Consider the following 23727-nt stretch of genomic DNA (forward strand, 5'->3'; position numbering starts at 1 on the left):
GCAACTTAAATCTTTAGAATTAAATGAAATGATGGTAGTATTTAGATTCAATGTTTGATTTCAATAGTTGACAGCAATTGTTGATTTACATTGCTTCATTCTACTGACATTATTTTGTTTTATTCATACGTGGCACTGTGTTTTATTTTTAGACAGCTTTATTTTTTCCATAGTCAGAAACATGAATAACATGTTTCTAAAGATCATCAACTTGTATAAAGTCATCACTAAATTTCTTCTTCATAGTTTGGCATTCTAGAGATTAGGAACATAATTTGACTTATTTTTATGATGTGGGTTATTATTTGAATGAGAAGTAAGCACCAGGTTAGGAAAAAGCAATGAGAGAGTAGCTTATTCCCAGGTAACAGCTCCTGTCCAGAATATGCAGCCAGGTCATCTGCTGTGTCCTCTTCCATCAAAGCACATCCTCCAGGTCAGTCCTCCTGTGCTGTTAACATGTTCATCACTCTGATAGGCAGGTATCATCAGGGATAGTTGCCGTTGCAGGTACAAATCCTAAGTGGATGTTAAAAGTTTCAGGTGAAAATCTGGTGAGATACTGGTGTTTAGTTACACAGTCTTAAAGTCTTTTCCCACAAGATGTGTATAAATTACAAAGGGAGAAAATGGTTGTGTTACCAGGGGGAGACCTGGTAGTCACAGCCCTGATTAAGTGAGGGGAATTAACCTGGTCAGTAATGAGACATGGGTGTCATTTGCTGCTTCATAGGGAGCACTGTGCTGGCCGTCAGTTACTTGTATTGTGCTTGCCAAGGTGCACAACCTGAATTTAGTAACAAGGAAGCACTAGACAAACCCAGTCTATGACACTGAGTGAATAATCTATAAAACAAGTGTCTGGTACCTTCAAGTGTCCATAACCCTGACTGGAGGAGAATGGCAACTACATGCAGTTGGTAATCTTGGACCAGGAAAAAAAAACACATTAAAATTTGTATATATAAAGAAAAAAGGATATTAATGCAGGCAGTTGGCAAGGCTTGGATAAATGGGGTGTTAATGGTTATCTTCCACATTTCAGTCATTGTAACTGATGGTAGAAGACATGACATTTGGGGTGCCTTGGTAAAGGGTGTGCAGGAATTCTTTGCACTATTTTTGGAACTTTTAATCTGAAAATATTTCAAAATGAAGTTAAGCAATAACAAAAGTAATTGGGCTCAGCTGAACGATGAAGGCTGGGGCGCTCACAGTTTGCAACATCTCTTTTATTTGGTCAGGAGCTGGTTTTCTTTGCTTCCTGAATCTCCATAGTGATCAGGATAGCTGAGGTTTCTAAATATGGGATCCTGGGATCAATGAGGCATGGCTGTATCGAATTGCAACTACACTTTGAAAGGTTTTGTTTAATTGATTAATTTACTTATTTATTTGTACACAGAGCTATAATTACATCTTTGGGTGTCCCATGGCTTTCTGGGTTATTTGAGCTTTACTGTTGTAGCTACCAGAATCCTACTTGGAAACTTAGCCCTGTAATTAATTTACATGTTATGCTGTCCTGAATTCAGGTTAGTCCCATTGATTTTTCTACAGTGTGTCATATATTGTTGAATTCCGTAGTTGTTTCTTGTATTTTAGGGAGAGCTATTTTTTAAAATATTAAAATGTTTGATTTAAGCTTGAAATATACTAAATATCTTCTTTAGTTCTCAGAAAAGTCAGTGTGGCATTTTCATACACAATAGTGAGTAGCAAATGCACACTGGCCTCAGTACCAAGTGACAGCCTTGTATTGGGTAATAATTAAAATGAAGGAAATTAATATGCTGAGAAATGTTTCTGATAGCAGGAGCAGTTGTTAATGTGTGACTCAGGTTCTCAAGTCCAGGTTGTCTTGACCAGTGTGGGCAGGGCAAGACCATGGACTTGGGCATCAGAGACCTTGTTTTGCACCAGATCCATGGCTGCTCATTAGTGTGCTTGTCAACTGTAACACTGGACTCACAGTGACACCTTGCCCAGTCCTGAGGACTGAATGAAGCTGTGAGTCAGCACGCGCAGGCCCGCCCTGGTGTTCCAGACCTGGGGCTCTCTTCTTACCTGCGGCTGGGTTTTAGGCTGTCCACAGTGGAAGAGGAACTGCTTTGCTTCTAAGATGTGTACAGAGATGATAGCACGTGTCAGTAACCTCTACTCATATTTCATAACTCTTTTTGTCAGGAAGCTTCTCTGTATCTCTTTCCAGAGAAATTATTTTCTTTTATATGTCAGCCACATTGGATATCACTCCCAGATCTGTCAAACGCATGTCACTTTTGTTTGCTAGTCTTGCTGTGGTGTTTTAGTGTTCTTACCGGAATCATGAGTACAAATAATTTTGGAAGGAAATCTTATGAGACAGAGGGACAAGGAGGTGCGCAGACTGTTGGAAGGAGACATTTAAGCATGTGCAGTTTGCTTTCAGGTTTCAAAATTTTGATCCTCTGCATAGGACAAATTATTACTATTCCTGTCATACTCTAGTATCAAAAATATTTTGCTTTATTCCTAAATTGTCTAAAGATTTGGATATTGGGCTAGGATTAAGTAAGTGGCCATTGTTTTTAGGAATCGCACACTGAAGTGTTTAGGGCTGAAGGTCATGTCTGCAACTTACTGTCAAGTGGTTCAGAAATAAAATGTGTGCGTGTGTGTTTTTATCTCTTTGGAGGGAGGGGAAGGATGAGTGGTGTCCTCACAGCCTCAGCAGGAGGCAAATTTGGGTGAGGAGTCCATGGAAGTTCTCTCTGCTTTCTCACAAGTTTTCTCAGTTTGAAACTGTCTCCTTATTTCTTGGATTTACACACTGTACCTTGGGGAGATGTAAGCCAGGGGCAGTTTCAGAGGGAGGGAGAGAGGGGAGAGTAGAACTGTCTGAGGACTAAAAAGGAGTAGGTAATGTGGAATTCCGCAAAAGTAACTCACTGGCAAGACATTAGTGACCTGTAACCTTCTTTCCTTAGCCAGAACAGAACTCGTTTTTTGTAGAAGGACCTGACAGTTGAGAGAGTAAACTTGTGCTTTGCCAAAGTAGAGAAAATAATAAAGTTTTAAAAAGAAATACACAACAGGATAAGCAGAAATGCAAAAGATGAGTGCTTTTGAATTATCCGGTGTTGAGACAGTCTTTCTTCCCCAAGCTAATCTTCTGAATTAGCATCCCTCCTAAATAGCTAATTGACACTCATTTACCTTCACGTTATTGTTTGGTTTCAAAGGTAATATTTTGTTTTCTTATTGCAAATTTATATCATGTTTGTTATTATTTTACCTTCCAAAAAGAGTTTTGTGAGCTAATTTTTTTTTTTTAACACTTCTCCCTTTTTTTTTTTTCCATGTCAACGGTGGCGTTTCTTTGGGGAACTAGGATCCAGCCAAAGGTAAGACATTTGGCTCATTGTGTGGTGCTTATGAAGGTCTTATGTGCAGAGTCTTGAAATACTGCAGGTTTTCTTCTCAAACTGAAAACATGGGCCTTTTCGGTTTATTGAAGCAGTACAGGCCACCAGCCTCTCACAGCCTGAAGCCTTATTGGTGTGTGGTGGTGGGGGGGGTTGTGAAAAGTGTTTGCACCCTGAGAGCCACCCAGTCTCCTCATAGCTGCCACACGGGTTCCTTGTGTGTCACAGATTGGCGAGAACGGATGGTTCCAAACCTTGGTCATGCAGTGCTGAGCCAACTCATCCCCTTGGCATCTAAGCCGGCTGGGAAGGCATTGCCAGGCCAGCAGAAACCCCCGGGTCCCCAGCTTCCTCAAGGGCACGGCTCAGGTCCCGGATCTGAGCTTGGATTCTAAGGCACTCTTGCTGTGTGTGTATGTGTGTTTCACGTCAGTTACTGCCATCCGGGGGACTTAGAGATGTGCTGAGGTGGCACAAGTACTATGTTTTTAAGTTGACCATCCTCTGAAGTTACTTGAAACTTCCAGGAAATTCAGTCTGATATACATTCTTGGGATTTGTTGTTGTTTTAGAGCCTGTGGTTGAATTCTAATTCCATTCTGTTATGGTTGCTAAAGTATGTATAGACATGTTGTTTGAAACTCCAGATGACTTAAATAAATAGTTGAACCTGGCCCTGGTTGTATGTTTGTAAAGCCCTACTCATCTTTCCTATATAGAGGGTACTGAGTTATTTTTGTTTTATATTTTGTTAGAGCAGAGATTGGAGATTGTAGTAAATGTGAGGAATACGTTTCTTGACTATTTAAAAACTGTCCATGTTTTATTTAATTCAACTGTGTCTCAGAGTTTATGAAAATGTGTGGGCTAAAAAAACCCACATTGTCAACACAGCATTTATTTCTAGAGGAGGTGTACTTGGCAAATGGGGAGACCTTTATTTTTTACTTTATGCTTTGGTGTTATTTGAACTTATTACTGAAAACGTTTATTTCTTCTCTATTAATTGAAAAACATTTTTTTAATTTAAAAGAACAATGTTTGTTTAGAAAGAGAAGGACTTGTCTATTTTATGGACGATAGCCATAATTACAAAATTACTAAAATTTAAAAGGATTGTTTAGTGTTGTTAGTAAATAAGAACTTGGTGCTTATTGGTCCCCAACTTTGTGCCAGCTGTGGCCCTTCCATAACAGTAGTCCCCACTGGTCTGCAATTTTTCTTTCTGTGATTTCAGTTACCCCAGGCAAACTCTGGCAGATTGAAGTAGATATTTAGAGAGAAGAGAAACAGAGACACCCCAATAATATAACTTTGATTGCAGTATATTGTCATAGTAGTTTTATTTTATTATTAATCACTGTTCATCTCTTCTGTGCCTACTTTATAAGTTAAACTTTATTTAGGTCTGTCCGTTCATGAAAAGCATAGTGTGTCTAGAGTTGGATACTTCCTGAAGCTCAGGCCTACCTGGGTGGTGTGGAGCCTGTCCCTGGCAGGTCAGGGGCGACCCTAGGCTAGCCTGGTGGTGTGAGGTAGGGACTTTTGAGCCAGTCTACTGGCAGCTACAGCTTGCCTCCTTTGTCCTTGTTTGCTTTGAACAGGGCCTGCACACTGTCTCAGGTATTGCTGTGGGGACTTTAGTGATGGCTTCTCTATTGGAATTGGGAGTAAGAAATGAAGTGGTTAAAGAAATCTCTAACCACAAGAATGAGAAGTTACACTCCATGTATGTATGATATGTCAAAGTACATTCAACTGTCATGTATAACTAAAAAGAGCAAAAAAAAAAAAATAAAATAAAAATAAAACAAGAAATCTGTAATCGAAAAGTAAGGGAGACACCCAGTAATGATGGGTTCAGAGGGGAGTGCCCTGGAGGATCTGAGCCCGGGTAAATGTACATGGGACTTCTGAAGAGAGAGTTAAGCTTGCAATAACAGAATTAAAATTGCAAGGGATGAGAGTTGAAAGCAAGAACAGGAGAAAGTTAATTTGAGCATCACACTGTATTTAATCGTACCTGTGAGATGATTCTCATTGTGGGTGACAAATGGAGTTTGACAGCAGCCCCCACTGGACCTTTTTATGCACAGTCCCTTGGGACTGTCTTCCTCTTGCTCCTCTTCTGTTTCAGGATAGCTAACATAGATACAACCACGAGAAGGACATCTGCTTAGCCTTAGGAAAAGGGCAGAGTTGGCAACAAGTGCCATGACACTGTGGCCTGGTGGGGATCTTCCAGGCACCAGCTTTCCGGCCTCTTCTTGGGGGTTCAGCCATGTTTCTTCTCTGGCATCCCCAGCCACCTCTGCCCACCTAGAGGCACACGCCTCACCTGCCTGCTATCACGCAAAGACCTGGGTGTTCTGATCCCTGCTTGTTCAGCGGTGTTTAACCTGTCACTCTCTTGAGTGATGCTCCTATCTCTCCTACCATTTTGTTTGGACCCCCGGGTCTTCGCAGGACTACCCATGTCTTTGGTGGCACCTCCCTCTGTTGCATTTTCTTTTTGAACCTGGTTTTCTGGTGGCCTCATCCCCACACTCCCCCTGACAGTCTCATGGCAGTTTCCCCGCTCCCCATTTCTGATCCAGGAACAAGCATCGGTCTGGCTTTCCAAACCTTGGACTCCTTTTCTCATTTTTCTCCCTTTGGGCCCTTTCTCCCACTCCCTCCCTGTTTATTTTGAGTTGATTTTAGGTTGTAGTGGGGCAGGATATTTGCAGGCATACTCAATTTTTGGTATTAATCTAACTTCTTAAAAAATTTGACTTTTAGGTATCTGGTCCACATAGCCTTGTGAGGTTACACAGAAAGTCTGTTCCTACCAGCTCTAAAATGTGTAGCAGGAACAGATAAAATATTTTAAAATATTAGAATTGTGTCGTCAGACTCACAAACAGCACGTGTAACTTCAGAACTAGCAGTAAGCTGGAGCCAAGGCAGTGTTCTGGGCTTTGGAATCACACAGGCCCTCACCTGACTGAAGTCAGCGCTTGCCAATCAGTGGGGCCCTGGCGTGTGGTGGAGGACCGAGTCAGGTTCACTGTGCAAATACTGATTTGGGAGAGGCTCCTCTGTGATTGAAGGCTTAAAAAAGCTGAGAAAGTGCCGGCCATCAACATTGAGCCAATGCCCATGTTGATAGGAGGGAGTGGAGACATCTGGTCTTGGGAGGACCGAAGTCTGAGCTTCCATAGCAGAAATGGTGACATGAACTGGCCACGGGAAGGGACCTTTAGTAGAGGAAAAAGACAGCAGTGTGTAAACTGTAACAGACACTCCCAGCGAGGGCACACCTGAAACTAACAGGTAGAGGCACAGGAGAAAGGCCACTCCAGGGACGCACAACAGCACTCCAAACGGAGGAGTTTGAGAGGTGAATCAAGGCGAACCTTAAAATCCTTAAACAGGCTAGGTTATGAAACACAAATGAATGGACATAAAACCATTAGAAATCCAAAAAATGAAAGACAAAATTAGTGAAACAAATCTTGTAAAAGAACTATGTGTATGTTTTAGAAAGTAATGATAAGGCAAAATATCAAAATGGAAATTATTTTATCCAACCAAATAGCATTTTAATATGTATTATTCCTACTTTTTATGCATAAAGGTTTTTATACAAATATGAAATGATATTCCAGATGTCCATAACTTTTTCAGTAATATGATCACTTTCTTGTCAGTAACCCTTCTGTACCTTTAAATCTATGTAATATTGAACATGGGTGCATTATAATTTATTTAAACAATCTCCTATTGTATAACTATTTTGTACTTGCTATGTGAGCATCTTTAAATTTTATTATCTTAAAAAAAATCTTCATTTTCTCTCATAAAAATACAAATCAGAAAAACTTATAAAAGCATAAGAAGAAAACAAAAATCACAAATCTCATTATGAAGAAGTAAACTTTATATTTGTAACCATACATATTTGTATGATAGCCATCATGTAATTCATATTGTTCTGTAAACTTGTTTTTTCATTTAACATTGTGAATTGTTTTCCATGTGAAATATAGAGCTAGATGACCCGTGGGTGTGTAGTTGTCATTGTAAGACTGTATATAAATAACTAATCCTGTTGTGTAATAGTAAGTTGTTTTTGTTGTACAAAAACAGTGAGCAATTCCATTGAAATTAGGACATTATTGTAACATCATAGTGTCAAAGCTTTGGTCTTAATACAAGCACATTATGTTCACTTTTCAACAGGTGTTTGCTTATGATCATTGTTTCTGGTCCATGGATGAATCTGTCCGAGAAAAGTATGCAGGTAACAGAATACAGCATCCTGTCCACTACTACTGGTGCAGAAAAGGGGTTTCAGTACATTCTCCAGATACTATTGTAGTGTAATTGTGTGTGACTTTAAAACTGTTATCTTAAAAAATCTTCATTTTCTCTCATTATAAAAATACAAATCAGGAAAACTTATAAAAGCATAAGAAGAAAACAAAAATCTCTAATCTCATTATGAAGAAGTAAACAGACAGCTTCTTCCAGTATTTGCTGTGAGAGGTTATATGTTTATTGGAAAATTGAAAGATTTACCGTCTGCTGTCCTTGGTTTGAGATGATGGTATCCAGTGGAGGTTGACTCACATATGTCCCCAGGTCTCACATGGGACCAGGAACACACAGTAGATGTATCCCTGAGATGTCAGTGATGTTGTCTAGAGAGGCTGCTGGTGGGAGGAAAGAAGCACGCTGGTGAGCAGCATCCAGGCTCTGCTCCTCTGCACCCCTGTGATGTTCAGTAATTCACGGCACCATTGGAGCCTGTTTTCTCTCTGTAGTGGAGAGGAATGTGCCACATTCCTCCACATTTTATTTTTGACCTGAAAGTCTATTTTATCACTCTCCTAAATTACTATCTCATCATTTGCCACAAGATGAAGGTGATAGCCTTTTAAAAATTCCTTGTATTCTTCAGTCACATCAATGTTTATAGCAGCACAATTCACAATAGCTAAACTGAGGAGCCAACCTAGATGCCCTTCAGTGATGAATGGATAAAAAAAATGTGGCATATATGCACAATGGAATTTTATTCAGCATTAAGAGAATAAAATCATGGCATTTGCAGGTAAATTGATGGCATTGGAGCAGATAATGCTAAGTAAAGTTAGCCAATCCCCCAAAAAACAAATGTCAAATGTTTTCTCTGATATAACGAGACTGACTCATAGTCAGGTAGGGAGGGGGAACATGGGAGGACTAGATGAATTCTAGATAGGGCAGAGGGGTGGGAGGCAAAGGGAGGAGGCAGGGGATTAGCAAGGGCAGGGGAATGTGATGGACATCATTATCCAAAGTACATGTATGAAGACTTGAATTGGGTGTCTACATACTTTATATATAAACAGATATGAAAAGTTATGGTATATATGTGTAATAAGAATTATAATGCAAAAAAACCAAAGTACATGTATAAAGGCATGAATTGGTGTGAACATACTCTATATACAAAGATATGAAAAATTGTACTCTGTGTAATAAGAATTGTAACACATTCCGCTGTCATGTATTTAAAAAAATAAAATCAATAAAATTAAAAAAAAAATTCCATGTATTCCTAACTGCTCTGTCCCCTGTTTCCAAGCAGTATCTTTTAATTTATATTTTACTTTTTTGGGACAGTCTTTTTTGTTTTATAAATTGGCTTTGAACTCCTGGGTTCAAGTGATCCTCTAGTCTCAGTCTCCTGGGTAACTGGAGCCACAGCATGCACTGCCATATTTCGTTTCCCTTTTAAATATTGAACATCACATTTTATTGGTTTTTACTATGGACGTTTTAAAAGTTGAAGTATGTTTGGTCTTCCAGCCCAATGACAACTTTAAAGATCACCTCAAATTCAAGCTAGGATAATTAACTGGCAGATGAACTAGGAAGTGGGCGTAATGGAATCATGGAATGCCTTTGCCCAACAGCAGCATCCAATTCTCCCTCTTATATTTGAGACTCAGTGAGGTGGATGGCTTGTAAGGTTCATATTTGATTATTGATTATTGACACATCTCTTTTGGCCTGTGATAGAGAACTTGACTCAATATATTACTTAAGTCTATAATTGAAAGCTGAAGAAAATTTCCAGGGTCTTCCTTCTTGTTCTAATTGTTGTGAACTGTAGATCCTGTAATTAGAAATTATCATTGAGGAAAAAGAGGAGAACGGCACATGGAATTTTTCTCAATTCCCTAACCCATTGTATAAAAGTTCTGACTGAGTACTACATAGTTAATACAGGTATTCCTAGGTCCTGGATATAAAGTGCAGGTATTCCTGATCATTGATTGTAAAATAAGTGGCTCATTGGCTCTTTGCCCTAAGGGAGCTCCTTGGTGTTTTTTCCTTTTTAATTCAAGTATGTATTATAGGAAATGCTATACTAATTTCCCCTCATGTGCTAACTACAAATAACTTGACAGGCATAAGCCTTTGGAAGCATTTATCAAGTTTAAAGCTCATGTTTGGAGATAAATAAGCTGATGGTGTATGTTGAGATTTTTGTTTGTGTTTTGATTTGGCTTAAAAAACCCCTTCTCGCCCTGTCTCAGGTCAAGATGATGTTTTCAAGTGCCTTGGAGAAAATATCCTTCAGAATGCTTTTGATGGCTACAATGCATGCATCTTTGCCTATGGACAGACAGGTAATGTTAAATACTATTGAGATCACATGAGCAAATTTCTTTCAACGGAAGAGAAAATAGAACCATGTTTACTGAGTAATATACTGTTGATTTATTTTTTGTTGTTTTTCTTTTTAGGAAGTACTATAGATGCTAAAATCAAATATAGTTTTTTAAAAATGAGTAAATAAAATTAGGATTAGTATCCTTTTTCTTTACTAATCTTGTCACATGGTACTGGTCCAGTTTGTTTCCAATAAATTACAGAATTATGACTATTCTACATATTACTAGCCATATATTGTAGGCTCTAAGGATAAATATAGAGAAAATACTAAAAAGAACATACTTGTTAATATGTTAATATGGTTATAATTGATAAGGTACTTTTTGACTTCTCTGTCTTTGTGGTCAAGGAAACAAAATCTACTTAAAGTAAACCAGTTACTTTTATAAGATATATCATATAACTTGTCATTATTATTGTCCAACTGGAAACTCTTCTTCCAGTGTGTGGAATGGTTCATAGAGCAGAGACTCCAAGCCAGGCTGTGCCAGCTCCATTTTTCCCCCTGCTGCCTGCCCACTGGGACTCTTGGCCCTACAGTTTCCTTATCTGTAAAATGTTGATAATGATAGAACTTTATTGTAGGGTTGTCGTGATGAATTAATTACCATACACACACTTTTAAAATTTTTTTAGTTATAGATGGACATAATATCTTTATTTTGTTTATTTTTATGTGGTGCTGAAGATTGAACCCAGTGCCTCACATGTGTGAGGTAAGCGCTCTGCTACTGAGCCACCACCCCAGCCCCACCATATGCACACTTTAAAAGAGACCTGGTATGTAGGAAGTGATACCTTAGTTTTAGGTATTATGAAAGGATGGGGTCTCAAGTGGACAGCAGCAGCATGGTTGGAGAGCCTGTTTGCAGGGCTTGTGGAGCACTTGCCTAGGAGGTGTGAGGCCCTGGATTCCATTCCCAGCACTGCAAAAACAAAGGAAACAAAGAGTTTGTTTGCAAAATCACTTCTACTATAAAAGAGGAAGGAGTTACACTTGAGTGTTATTACTGTTTGGGGATGATGAGACTATGGTGATTTATTTTTTTTCCTTTCTATTTTCCCGTGTTTTCTGAATTTTATTTAATGAACATGCATTTCTATTATAGTAGAGAAAATAATTTTGTATTAGAAAAGGATTTTTCCTTGGTTCATGCACTATTATCAGAGGGTAGTAAGTTAATTTGTTCTGGGGCCATGTGGAGAACCTATATTTTTAGTGCTATGATTTGTGGCTGGGGGTAGGCATAATAGTATTAATCATGTGGCTTATCCCAATTTATTTGAGGAAACTTCAATCCTTGCTGTTTTTTAATTGTTCTAGGTATTTTTTTTTTATGTGAAGATGAGGAAAATAGGCTTTTTTTTTCCTTTCTAAAGCATGTTTCCTTTTGATAGTAACATTTGCAATGGGAAAGCTTCTGCATTTTTTAAAATTTTTATTATATTTGGATACATTTCTTCTTGTATTTTGGGCATTTTACTAAATGCTGGCAGTTTATCATGAGCAAAGTAAAGAGGGTTATTATATGTTTAAACTTCTCAGAGACAGTAGTAACTCTGATTTTCCTTTTGCAGGGTCTGGAAAATCTTACACTATGATGGGCACAGTGGACCAGCCTGGATTAATCCCAAGACTCTGCAGTGGACTCTTTGAACGAACCCAGAAAGAGGAAAATGAGGAGCAGAGTTTTAAAGTAGAAGTGTCCTACATGGAAATTTATAATGAAAAAGTTCGAGACCTTCTTGATCCCAAAGGGTAAAAGACTTTGAGACTTTAGTGTTCTAGCATTCTGGACTAAAACAGACTCAAGAAATTGGCTTTAGAGTAGTCTGTACACTGAACTCTAGTAGAGAATCATCTAGTTGTGGTCTTTGTGATTTATTTTTAGTTACCTGGAGTAGTATCCTGCAGCCAGTTCTGGGTTTTTGAACTTGGAAGAGGGGCATTTAGAGCAGGGAAGAGTGATTGAGCAGGCATGTACTTGTCATATGCCAACCTCAGAAGCACCCAAAGCCACAAAGAATATGTAGTGAAAAACAGTCAGTTGGCAGCATAATCGTAGCCTTAAACAGTTTTTGGTTTTATTTTGCCAGTTCATTTCAGGTGGAATTCAGCAGTTGGTTTGTGGACTGTTAGAGAAGCATAATCAGGGATATGAAATCTGATCTTCAGGATTGTTAATTTTAAACCTTCTCAGAAAAAATAAGTGTGCCCATGATTTCATGGCATTGACTTTGAAAGAGAAGTGTCTCAGAAGTGCTTTCAGAAGTGCTCTGACCTCGAGGCCATTACTGAGTTTAACGAGGAGAACAGAAGGTATCTGAGGAAATGTGTTCTTTGCTCAGAGTTCCCATGTTGAGACTTTAAGGAAGTTCAGCAGTGGCGAGGAGGAGACAGATAATGACCGGAGCCTGTGGCTTGCTGGTGTAAGAACAGAGCTAGGAAGGTCAGAGGGCCATCTGGGCTGAGGTTTACAGAAAGTGCAGAGGACAGTGAAGGGGACAGTTAGCTATGTGTAGATGAGGAAAATGACCGAGGAGAGATGAGCTGACAGGCGGTGAATCGTAGTGTGCTCAACCAAGAGAAAACAGCCCCGCAGCTCCTCACTGCCATCTGCTTCTTTGACAGAGATAATCATCTTTAGGCCTGCACAGGGAGACTGGATTGGCACTTCATGCTTTTCTGTAAACCTTACTTAAGTGTCGATTGAGCAATCAGTATGTACCAGGCACCATGAAAGTCAGAGGAAGGACTCATGCTGCGGGCAGAATGCGTTTTGTACAGAAATAATTATAACACAGTGTAGTTTGCGACTTATGAGGGGGGGGGTTCATACAAAATAGCAAAGAGGGAATAACTGGCTATGTGCACTGGTACATACCTGTAACACCAGAGACTTGGGAGAGTAAGGCAGAGGATCGCAAGTTTAAGACCAGCCTGGGTAACCTAGTAAGACCCTATCTCAAAAAATGGAAAGAGCTTGGGATGTAGCTCAGTGATAGGATGGCCCTGGGTTCAGTCTCCAGTACCACAAAAAAGAAAGGAATTACTGCCCAGAGCAGAGGAAAGTGCCCACAGGTTATTTGATGAATTTTGTGCTGAGTACTTTGTCCATTGAGAAGTTAGGTGAGAACCATTTGTGTGTAGGACACAGCCCTGTGCCACACTGCAGTAGTGTAAAGAGATCACCTGTTTGAAGAATGATCAGCAGGTGGTTAGAGAAAGTTAAAATAGGACAGGCGGACCAGAGGTGGGTGGCACCCACGTTTTGCATAATACTGTATTCCTGTACACTTGCCCAGTCAGCCTGCACTACTTTCCTTGCACTTTGACCTCCTTGAAGATCATTACTTTCTCTGAGATCCAGTTCAGACCTACTCTTTCCAGATATTTTCAGCTGTCTGACTTCATACCCGTTCATTCCCTTGTTTTGTATTCCATAGTACTTAGGTGGAATAGCTTGAACTTTACTGGCTGAATGTGTCTGTAGTCTTAGGTTTGGTCCTGTGTGTGGCTTAGTATGTAACAATGTGGACTTTGGAATCCTGCAGCTCTGGATCCAGGTTCTCTGCTTGTTACTTATTGAACAAGGTCCTTGTGCTTTCTAGGCCTAGTTTGTGCATGGGGAACAGGTTATCACACAATTTGATGTTTGATGGTAGGCCTGAGGCCTCAGGACTTTCCTGGAATCCAAAAAGTGCTCAGTACATGGTAGCTGCTGCTGCTGCTGCTCTTACGAAAGTTTTTTGAGGATTTTTTTTTTTTGTGTGTGTATCTGAAGAGTCAAAGTTAATAGATTAAAGTTTTAAAGGTGATCTTGTTCCCAACAAAGACTATTTGAGAGAACTTTTTTTTTAAACAAAATAATGCCTTGCTTACTTTTTTTTTTAAAAGGGAGGGAGAGAGAGAGAGAGAGAGAGAGAGAGAGAGAGAGAATTTTCTAATATTTATTTTTTAGTTTTCGGCGGACACAACATCTTTCTTTGTATGTGGTGCTGAGGATCGAACCCGGGCCTCACACATGCCAGGCAAGCGCGCTACCGCTTGAGCCACATCCCCAGCCCAAGAGAGAAATTTTTTTTATTCAAGTATTGGCTTCAATTTCTGTGCTAGTTGCTCATTGTATGAAGTCTTCACCACCATTCCTTCCCTTCTCCTGCCTATTCAAATACTTTTTTATTCAAGTACTAATTTTGTGAATTCACCATCTAGTATGTGTAGTTATGTAATTATGTTGCTGCACTCAGGACATAATTCAGTCTACATTATCTCTAAGGGGGAAGTACTGGGAACTGCAGTGGAGCAAATCATTCCATGCTTGTATGAGTATGTCTAAATGAACCCCAATATTATGTACAACTATCATGCACTAATGAAAACAGAAAAAAGGGAAAAATGAAAGGAAAAAAGTTAATAATAGAATATAACCTGGGGTAAAAGGTGAGAATTAAATTTTGTGACTATCTGACTTCGTCTATAGCAATAAGTGACCTTGTATATTGATCCTAGGGTACTAAAAGATTTCAAATCATTAGGAAATACTAAATTATAGATGGTATACTAGAGGACAAAACATTTTAGATTTAAATCATTTCCCCATTCCTTAAGTCTGCTGCTTACATAAAAGATAAGTCTCTAGCTGCTAATTATCTTACCCTGAATACCTCTGCTTGCTTGCTTTCTCCTGGGTACTAGTGGTTGGGTGTGGCTTCAGTTTCTGTGCTAATTGCTCATTGTATGAAGTCTTCACCACCATTCCTTCCCCTCTTCTCTGTTTTTGTTGCTAGCCCTCTTTCCACATCACGTAAGCCAACACGTTGGAGTCTTTCTTATTGCCTGATTTTCATATCACTTTGTTAGCCAGGTTTATTCCCTGAGTGACTCTTATGTGTCAGAAATTGTGCTAGGAACTGTAGACCCCAAAACTAATAAAACACGGTTTTTGCTCTTCTGGAGCCCCAAGGTCTGTCAAAGAGTAGACACTCGTGAATTCCAGCTCACGCCAAGGATTAGGAGATTTGAGACAAAGGAAGAGGCAAGGGCAGACTAAAGGAATACGGATGTCAAGCCAAGTGCCGACCTTAGAGAACCACCACAGAAGTTTAAGCATTCCAGTTCACTATTTATTTTAAAAAATTTTGTAGTCAAAATGAATACACATGCATAATAGGAAGTACAATAAACTAAAGATCATAAGAAATCTTACCATCAGCAAATGTTCTTTTGAAGAAAATTAATTTTAATTAATAAATAATAATTATATCTGTGGGTTGAAATGTGCTGTTTTGATATATGTATATATTATAGAACAATGAAATCAAGCTAATATGTCCATCACCTTATATATCTTTATAGTGTGAACATCTAAAGACCACTCTTAACAATTTTTAAATACGTTACATTTTTATTGACTATTGTCACCATGCTGTGCAACAGATCTCTGGAATCTCCTAAATGAAACTTTTAATACCCTTTGACCAACATCTCAACACAAATTTTTGGCTTATAACCTTAAGCGTGCTACATATACTCTTCGTTTTTGGCAGATGCCCTTTACTGGGTTTATCAGTTTCTTGTTTGCAAACTGGCTTGTTTTTAAAGAAAATTATGAACAAGTATCTAATTTTCATTTTATTAAATCCTTTTTCCTATACTTACTGGAGGGATCATACTCCCCACTCTCCCTTCAGTCAGTTGGTGTGATGAAATGCGTTGATCCCCACCCCATGTTAAAACAACCTTGCTGCCCTGGGTTGTGTTTTTAGGTCATTATTGGACTCATTTCATTGTCTTTGTTTCTTTGTCTTTATTCATGATTGAGCTGGGTCTGTAGTTTTCTTTTTCTTGCACAGTTAACATTTGTGCCACATTCTGTGGTATGACAAGGGGATTGTTTTATTTATTTGACTCTGCATTCTTTGCAGTAGTAAATAGTCGTCCTACAGTGTACCCTTTTGAGTAATGTGGTATTTTACCACATTATGAAGTTTTTCTTTGGAGTGGAGATTTTAGAGTTTGGTTTAAATTCTTTGGGGGATAAGGCCAGTTTGGGTTTTATTTATTTGGGGTCTTTCTTGAATGAAACATATTTCTGTAAAGTACAATTGAGTCCTTTTAAAAACAAATTGTTCTTTGTCATGAACAGAAGTCGTCAGACCTTGAAAGTCAGAGAACATAGTGTGTTGGGACCCTATGTGGATGGACTTTCTAAACTGGCTGTAACAAGCTATAAGGTAACAGCATTCTTTATATGAACTACTTAAATTTAGTATATTTTTTGTTTGTTTTAAAAATTAAATATACAATAGCATCATTTAATAATCACTTTTTAAGAAAAAGTTGTAAAAAGGAGTCAGTGGATTATGAGACCAGAGAATAAATGTAGGCTAAATATGATGAGGTCTTAAAATTAAGCCTTAGGGTTTTCAGGCTTCACAGAACTAAAATAGGTTTGGTAGTGAATTTTACCTTTTGTTGTTGTTTTTCTATTCTGGTACCATTTTATACTTCTTTTGCAGTTAATGTTTTTACTTTGAGGCTTTTTCTCTATCATGTTGAATTTTTCCTTAAACATGATTCTTTTTTACTTAATATGCATAAACAGAATCTTATAATGATTTGCAAAGTTTTCCACACATGTGTCAGTTTAGGATAATATTCAATTGCAGATAACATAAAAAATGTATCGAGGGCTCAGTGGTAGAGCTCTTGCCTAGCACATGTGAGGCCCTAGGTTTAATCGTCAGCACCACATAACGATAAATAATAAAATATAGGTATTATATCCATCTGCAACTAAAAAAAATAAAAACATAACAGGATTTAATATTTTTAAAATATTTTTTAGTTGTTAATGGACCTTTATTTTTTATTTATTTATATGTGATGCTGAGGTTCAAACCTAGTGCCTCACACGTGCTAGGCAAGCGCTCTACCACTAAGCCACAACCCCAGCCCAGGATTGAATATTTTGAAGTGTGGGTTATTTTCTGTTTTGTTCATTATTTATCTTCAGTGTCCAGAAAGTACCTGGCTTATGGTAGATGCTCTCAGTATACATCGGAGTGGAGGAACGAATGGTGATTTAAATAAGGTTTTCATGGAAAAGAAGTCTGGAGGTAGAGGCTGGTTTGGTGGCTCCAAGGTGTTATTAGGGACTTGCATTCTTCCCCACCCCACATAGAGAGATGTAACAACCATGTTCTCATAGTTCAAGACAACTCTTAGAACCAGGATATGATGGCAAGCTACTCCTTTTAAGGAGAGTGGCCCAGATAGTCTCTATTATACTTTACATCTTATTTGCCAAAGTGTAGTCATGGGGCCAGACCGACGTGCAAGGGCATCTGGGAAATGTGATCTCGCAGCTTTGCTGCTTGCACTTAGCTAGAGTTCCTTTACTGAGTTCATAGTAGGCAAATAGACAGCTCTTTCAGATGTACCATCTTTTTTGTTCCTTATGAAAATTCTTGTAAAGTAGATGATTTAGTTTTATGTACTTATTTTCTTGCTATGGATTGAACCCAGGGCCTTGTGTATATTAAACAGGAGCTCTACCACTGAGCCACTTGCTTAGTCTAAGTAGATGGTTTTATAACTCTTTATTGTAATTATTGAAATTAAATTTTTCAGATTGGTCAAATAACCCTTCTAGAGCTTATAACATTTTTTTAAAATGAAGATTCCATTATCTTGGGCTGGGGTTGTAGCTCAGTGGTAGAGTGTTTGCCTTGCATGGGTGAGGCCCTTGGTTTGATCCTTAGCACCACATAAAAATAAACAAATAAAAATAAAAATATTATGTCCATCTTCAACTAAACAAATTTATTTTTTAAATCTCACCTTTCTTTCTGTTATACTGTCTCTCTTTGAGTGGTAATAGCATCAAAGTAGCAAATCTCTACAGAAACTAGTTTCTTGATATTCTCATTTTTAAGAACAGGTCCAATAAGATACGTGCCCCAGTATATGGGAAATAATATGCATGGGTGAAGAGGTTACAAGTAAATTATTTTTATTTGATTTTTGCTTATTTATATTATCTAATTTATTTTAAAATATATTTATTTACTTTTTTTTTAAACAGTAGTGGGCTTCATGCATGCTAAGCAAGTGCTCTACCACTGAGCTACATCCTCGTCCCTTTTAAAATATTTATTTTTCTATTTATGCGGTACTGGGAATTGAACCCAGGGGTGCTCTACTACCAAGCTACATCCCCAGCCTTTTTACTTTTCATTTTTAGACAGGGCCTTGCTGTTTCTGAGACTCCTTGAACTTGTGATCCTTCTGCCTTAGTCTTCTGGGTTGTTGGGATTACAGGCATGTACCTCTGCACCTAGCATTTTGATTTTATTTTTGAAAATAGGGTCTTGCCAGTTTGTCTAGGCTAGCCTGGAACTTGCTATCCTCCTACCTCAGCTGCTCAGCTAGGTAGGATTATAGGTGTATAATGCTTTTATAATGAAAGAAATTCTGCTTTTATAATGAAAGAAACTAAGTTTTTCAACTTTCTCAAGTAGATGGGTGTGGGCGTGGCATATTTGTCATGGAGTATTTGTTGTGGTATATTTGTAGCTTCTAAACTTTTTTGAGTCAAAGCTGCCACTCTCTTTTGGAAAAAAAGTGTAGAAAAAATGTAGTTTAGTTGGGTTTCAGAGACAGTATTGGCTATTGTATTCTGTGAGTCTTAATATTAATTGCAAAACACAATGTGAACTCCAAATGTTGTTCACATAGCAGTTACACTTGTAATGTGCTCTGTAGTATAGCAGGCTTTAATGTTTATTATACAGATAACAAGATGTGTGTCTGAATTGTTTTCACTTAGGATATTGAGTCTTTGATGTCTGAGGGAAACAAATCTCGGACAGTTGCTGCAACCAACATGAATGAGGAGAGTAGCCGATCCCATGCAGTCTTCAAAATCACCCTCACACATACTCTGTATGATGTGAAATCTGGGGTAAGTGTTCAGATGCATGGCCTTTTTTTAGTTCTTTTAGGTTATCATCATTTACCTTTTCTCTTCAGATGTTAGATGAATTAAAGACCTAGCCAGACTTACTATCAACCAGGACTTCTTGTCTAAACAAGAAGCAGAAGCCTCTTCAGGTAGACACAAAGGGGTTTAGTGTGGAGAATTAGGTGACTGCAGAGTTGTTGGAATACCTGAGAAGCATTGGATTGTAGGCGGAATCTCTAGGAATAATTCCATGAACCACTTGGATCTGGTCTGTTAGGATGGTGCCATCTTTGAGGATATCCTTTGAGCTTTGGGTTCAAGGCACATCCCACAGGGGTGACCAGGAAGCAGGAATAAGGAAATCACTTCTGTCAAAGCAGCTGCCTCTTAGCATCCTAGAAGCTGAATGTGCTAGAAAGCCTTATGTTTCCATGATCCTGTCTGCCATCAGAAAAAGCCAAAAGGGGCATTTTACTTCTGCTTTCCAGATCTTTAACAAGGAGATCTGATTGACAGAATTTGTGCCACATTCTGAATCCTGGCTGCAAGGGAGTCTTAGAGATGGAGGCCTTAGCTCCCACGCTGTCCAGCTATGGGAAGGTGGAACCCATCCCACAGCCCTGTCACAGCAGTGTTAGAGCCCTTAGCTGCTGGCTGCCTGTGTGAGCAGATGTTAATGCTCCACTTCATCAGTAGAGGTTCTTCTGCAGTGTTACCTTCTGCCAAACGCCAGGGTCAGGATTTGCTTCCCTTGGGGAATGGCACTACAAAGCTGCTAGATTTTGTAGAGTATTTTTTGGTTATTTAGTTTGGAACCTTGTAACGAGTAGACTGAGTCAGATATGTAAATGTTTCTGCCACATTAAGAACTTATCTGTAGACTCATATTTTCTTTCTCTTTGTATGAATTTTTACATATTTTATTGTGATGCCCGTTCCTCGGAGCATCACTTTCATATACCAGAATCTAAAGGAACCACCCTGGCAAAGTGCTTTATTTTGGCAGGATTTTTATTTGCTGAAAGCATATTTTTCTTTTCTTTCTTTTTTTTTTTTTAAACCATCACAGCAAGATTAGTGTAGCAACAAAAAGTTCTTTGTTTCCGATTTCCTTTTCAGCATAAAACAAAAAACATACTGAAGACTTTTTTTTTTAAAACTAAAAGTACTTTGATTTGGGAAGCTAAATATCCTTTTGTTAGCAATATATTTATTTTATGGAAATAAATATAAATGTATGTTAAAAGGAAAGTTTTTCAAATTATCCAGTCTGTAGACTTTTGGCACTGGTTTCTTACATTTCTTTTTTTCTTTTTTCTTTTTTTTGCTACTGAATTATAAAATATCTGTTTTACATATGCAACTTTAGAAAGGAAAATATCACTATATAAAAAATATCTTTTTTTTTTTGTACCCAGGGGGTGCTTTACTACTGAGCCACAACCCAGCCCTTTTTCATTTTTTATTTGAGGCAGATCTTGCTAATTTGCTGAGGGTTTTGCTAAGTTGTTGAGGCTGACCTCTAACTTGTGATCCTGCTGTCCCAGCCTCCCAGTCACTGGGATTACAAACACGTGCATCTTCACCCAGCTATTAAAAATATTTTAGGTGTTGGGGTTGTGGCTCAGTGGCAGAGCGCTTGCCTTGCACATATGAGGCACTGAGCTCAATCCTTAGCACTACATAAAAATAAACAAAATAAAGATATTGTGTCCATCTATATCTAAAAAATTAAAAAAATATATTTTAAAATATCTTAACTATAAAAAATAAAAATGAAATTATATATGCATTAGATGAAATTTTGTTTTGAGGATTCTTCTGTTGGATAAGTTAGATTAATATTTTTTACATTAGTAAGAATGTATTTTGTCTAAAGATTTTGGTAAACATGAAGTTTTAAGCACAGTTGCAAATCATATTAAAATTTACATCTTCTAAGTCTTTTGTATACTACTCTGAAAATTTTATTGGACTCCTTTCAAAATCTCCCATTTGGGGGGACACTGTTTTTCTGAGATAATTACTAAGTTTATATGGATTAGTAGAGGTCTGTAAATTTTGTGTGCCTCCACTGCTGGATTGTGCAGTTTTCTTACAGTGTTTTTAGGGGCACAAAATGATTTTGCAATAACAACAAATGACTTTAATAAAAGACTTAGATAATAAATCCAGTTGGTTGAGACAGCCTGGTTTCTGCCATTTTAACTGTTCCTTTGTATGTGTCAATTTACTTTGTAGACATCTGGGGAGAAAGTGGGCAAACTGAGCTTGGTTGATTTAGCTGGCAGTGAACGAGCAACGAAAACCGGAGCTGCTGGTGACCGGCTAAAGGAGGGCAGCAACATTAACAAGTAAGCCTTTCAGAAGCAACTTCCTATTGCTTTCCCGAATTACAGCCAAATGGGGGACATCGTGGTCCTTAAATGATTAGATGATTCTCGGACAATTAAGGTTTTTTTCTGGTATTTTCAATGTCATGGGCTTATCTTATGTTCCATGGAGATGTCTGATGGGGCTGAGGAGTCCAGCCTCTGTCAGACAGCCCTAGTGACATTTCTGGGTGACTCTCTGTCCTGAGGGTTGGGGGTCCTGGCCTCCAGGGTGTTTGGTAGCATCCTTGGTGTCTTTCCACTAGAGGGCAGTGTAGTTGTGATTACTCAGACTCTGGATGTGGCTTGGTTTCCCTGTGGGGGCATAGTCACCATCTAGTTGAGAACCACTGATCTGAATTATAGAAGAGAACATGACAATTGGTCTCAGTCTGGTTGATTGTGACCCGTGTGCTACTGTCTGGAAATCTGCCAGGGGCCCTAGCCACACTGGGCTTGCCCTCTTAAGACTGCTATCTAGTCCAAGCGAGGACTTTATGAAATCATGTTTTGTCAACAGTTCCTCCATGCTCCCTCAGGCTCCTTGTGGTTGGGGAGTCTCTTTGTCCTTAGGACTCCCACAGGGACATACAGTGAATCATTAGTGACCAACTATAACTATAGTTATAATCCCAACTATAACTGGGATTATAAGGCACTGTCATCCAGAGGTTGGGCTGTTATTGAATCTTATAGATTTAATTTTTGCCTTGTTCTGTGTGTTAATTACTATTTTGTGTTTATGACTTCTGTCTGTAAGATATGTAGTGTTTGTGTTCACCTTGACCTAATGTTTTACCACTCACATTTTTATCTACAAAAATGCAAAAAAGGGGAGGAGCTAAGCAAAAGGGACAGTGGCTCTTTAGAATTGCTGTGTTTTAAAACAGTAACAAAATGCTGACCACAGTGCTGCTCACATGCAGGTAGAGAGCATCTTGGTGTTTGATCTCTGGCTAAAGGTGACATTTGACATACTCCATTTTTCCTAATTGTTCTGGTTGTTGCACCGTGCAGGTCCCTTACAACTCTCGGTCTGGTCATCTCGGCTCTAGCGGATCAGAGTGCTGGCAAAAACAAAAATAAGTTTGTACCATATCGGGACTCAGTTCTCACATGGCTGCTCAAAGTAAGTGTTTTTCCCTCTCTTTCTTGGCAAATGTTTGATAGTTTATAAAAAGGAAAAGACTGTTAATCTCTTACAGTGATCATTCCCTCCATTGGTGTTCAGATCTATAATTACTGAAGGGGTCTGGCAACTGTGATTTCCATGGGCTGAGTGAGCCCAGGTTTCTTCTGGTAATTGGCAGCCTCTTCCTCCGGAGTCTGCATGCCTGGGTTGTGGGGCTCACACTGAACCACACAGTTGTTCATGGAGATTTGGAGGTAGAAGAAGGGTCCTGGTGCTGATGTGACAGTAGGGGTCACAGGAAAGGACACCCTCTGCTGGGCTGCCCCATCCTCTCAGACTCCTTTGATAGTTGTGACCTTGTTTTCTGTTTGGCTTCACTGATGATCGTTTAATGTGCTTTCACCTTCTTGGAGAAGTTGCTGAAGGGTACTGGGGAGAGCATGGCTGCTTGCTGGTGAATTCAGTTCAGCTGGAAAGAGGGACAGGGAGGAAGGGAGATCTGTATGAAGTGTGGGAGGAGGGTATGGACAGGGCAGTGGAGCCAATCGGCCCCCAGTGGTGCAGGTCTATAGGTAGGAAGGCAAGGTGCTCACACACAGTAGAGCATGAGTTTATGGGGGGCTCTGTGGCCGAAGTAGGTGACAGAGAGACTATTTCCAGATTCCCCAGAGCCTCAGGTTTCATAGAGATGCTGTGATAATAGATATTGGGCTGGGTCTTAGAGGATGTAAATTCTAGGATGGTAGAATTACTAACAGGGGGTCAACCTTGAACAAAATCTTTCATCTAATACTTTTTTTAATGAAGAAATAAGTTTATATGCCTAGTTTAGTTTTGTGGGGCTCATTTTCTCATTGGTGGGAGAAAACACTGTGTTTGAGAATATATAGGGAGTGGAGCGCAGGCCAGGAGCTGGGGGAGATTTGGAGGTAGAAGAAGGGCCTGGTGCTGATGTGAGCAACCTTGTTGAGGGAGGCAGAGTTTTCTCCTGGCCTCCACATGCTCCCAGAGTTTCTTCCTAGTGTTCATCTTTGAACCTGAAACTGTACACCACTTGGATGTGCTTTGTTGCACCCTTTATATACATGTCCTGGGTTCTGCTTCTGTGTAATGCTGACAGTGGAGGAATTTGACAC

The 23727-nt window shown here is 39.0% G+C and overlaps 1 protein-coding gene across 3 annotated transcripts in view; it reads left to right on the forward strand.

The window, feature by feature from the left end:
- The window catches only part of Kif13b (kinesin family member 13B), a 157974-nt gene that overhangs the window by 47545 nt on the left and 86702 nt on the right, over nucleotides 1-23727 (forward strand). For all 3 annotated transcript variants that reach the window (XM_078030801.1, XM_078030802.1, XM_078030803.1), the window contains exons 3-10: nucleotides 3374-3386; nucleotides 7632-7692; nucleotides 9980-10072; nucleotides 11697-11877; nucleotides 16268-16355; nucleotides 18953-19087; nucleotides 21329-21441; nucleotides 22477-22588. In XM_078030801.1, the coding sequence (XP_077886927.1) occupies nucleotides 3374-3386; nucleotides 7632-7692; nucleotides 9980-10072; nucleotides 11697-11877; nucleotides 16268-16355; nucleotides 18953-19087; nucleotides 21329-21441; nucleotides 22477-22588 (796 nt within the window). The remainder of the gene's footprint in view (nucleotides 1-3373; nucleotides 3387-7631; nucleotides 7693-9979; nucleotides 10073-11696; nucleotides 11878-16267; nucleotides 16356-18952; nucleotides 19088-21328; nucleotides 21442-22476; nucleotides 22589-23727) is intronic.

This window comes from Ictidomys tridecemlineatus, chromosome 14, assembly GCF_052094955.1.
Source record: "Ictidomys tridecemlineatus isolate mIctTri1 chromosome 14, mIctTri1.hap1, whole genome shotgun sequence".
Classification (NCBI taxonomy): domain Eukaryota; kingdom Metazoa; phylum Chordata; class Mammalia; order Rodentia; family Sciuridae; genus Ictidomys; species Ictidomys tridecemlineatus.